At 37.7% G+C, this 1,359-nt stretch overlaps 1 protein-coding gene across 1 annotated transcript; it reads right to left on the bottom strand.

The window, feature by feature from the left end:
* On the bottom strand, nt 5-1,302 carry LOC104743324 (mediator of RNA polymerase II transcription subunit 15a-like; the record flags this gene model as incomplete). Its single annotated transcript, XM_010464421.1, has 5 exons — nt 1,099-1,302; nt 613-736; nt 404-515; nt 148-265; nt 5-45 (listed from the first exon to the last, which is right to left on the bottom strand). Coding segments are annotated over exons 2-5 (384 nt in total), but the record flags the coding sequence as incomplete, so codon positions are not given.

Below are 1,359 nucleotides of genomic sequence, written 5' to 3' on the forward strand. Positions count from 1 at the left end.
TGGTTGGCAACGATCCTGGAAGAAGGATACCTTGATTGGTGGGTACTGTTCAAGGAAAAGTTTAAAAAGCACCAGGTTAGAGGAACAATTATCCATAAAACCAGAAAAACAGACTAAAACAATACATTATGTGAGAATTGTGATTACTCGAATCCATGGATGTTCCATTATTAGCGGCAGGGATAGATGAGGAAGAACCAGCTGCATTTTGCGATTTAGTCTCCATAGTTAGCATCTTCATGGATATTTTCCGAAGGTAATCAGTCTGAAAGCCGATAGAAAAAGAGAGTATCAGGAAGGTATACATAGATTTCTTTACGGCTACCAAAAAGATAGGTTCTTATTTCATATTTACCACACTACTAACCAAACAAAACTATATGTTCAAGGGACGTTTAATAACCTGATTAACAGCACCGCTGAAAATTTTCTCCTCAAATCTGGCAGCAATTCTCCTGAGCTCGTTGATTCCCTCTGGTCCAGAAAATGGAAAGTGCTTCTTTAGTGTTTCCATTCTGCGCGAGTGCCAAGTAAATAAGTAAAAAACAGAACTATGGGTCAAGGAATTAAGCTTTGCAGAGATGTAAACTCTATGAAATATATTAAACTTACATCTTGTTGACAATCTTCTGACGTGAATCAGGTGGCAATTGAGTTCTCCAGTCACCAGTGTCCAAGGCAGGTTCTCCGTTTGGAAGAGAAGGCCTCCAATTGTTATTATCCATCAAGGTTCCTTCTGTTAACAAGCCATGAAGAGCGAAGTATCAATAATAAGTAGACAGAAAAAACCAAAACATGACAATTAACATAAATCAACAGGAAACCAATGACCACAGAACAGGGGATTAAGATTAGCACTAAGAATTTCGTGATGATCAGCCAAATTCTCACTTTTACCAGTCAAAGCCATAAACTTCAACCTCAAATAGAACCCAGGGAAACCAAATAAGCAAACTTAATCACATCAACAAAGTTCATCTATTATCCCAATTATAATCACCAATACCCACCAGCTACAAAGGGCTATACTTTATCGTCTCTAAAAGCAAAAAGGGTTAAGCAAAACAAACAAAACAAAACGAGATTCGAACATGTCACCTCAAAATTCAGAGATTTCGCGTATGACGGCCAAGGTTGCTGTAACGATTAGGGTTTGATCCTAGGAAAATCAGGGGATAAAAAAAAAGAGGGGAAATCGGAACTAGATTAGGGTTTAGTTTGATCGAGAGACGGATGAACTAGAAAAAAGGATCTCTTGGGCAAGACAAAGAGGAAACCATAAATATTCTGCTGCCAATTGTGTCCTAGCAGTTCGCTTATATAACAAGAGATTTCTTCTTGACAAAAAAAAAAAAAAAA

Source organism: Camelina sativa, chromosome 14, assembly GCF_000633955.1.
Source record: "Camelina sativa cultivar DH55 chromosome 14, Cs, whole genome shotgun sequence".
Lineage (NCBI taxonomy): Eukaryota > Viridiplantae > Streptophyta > Magnoliopsida > Brassicales > Brassicaceae > Camelina > Camelina sativa.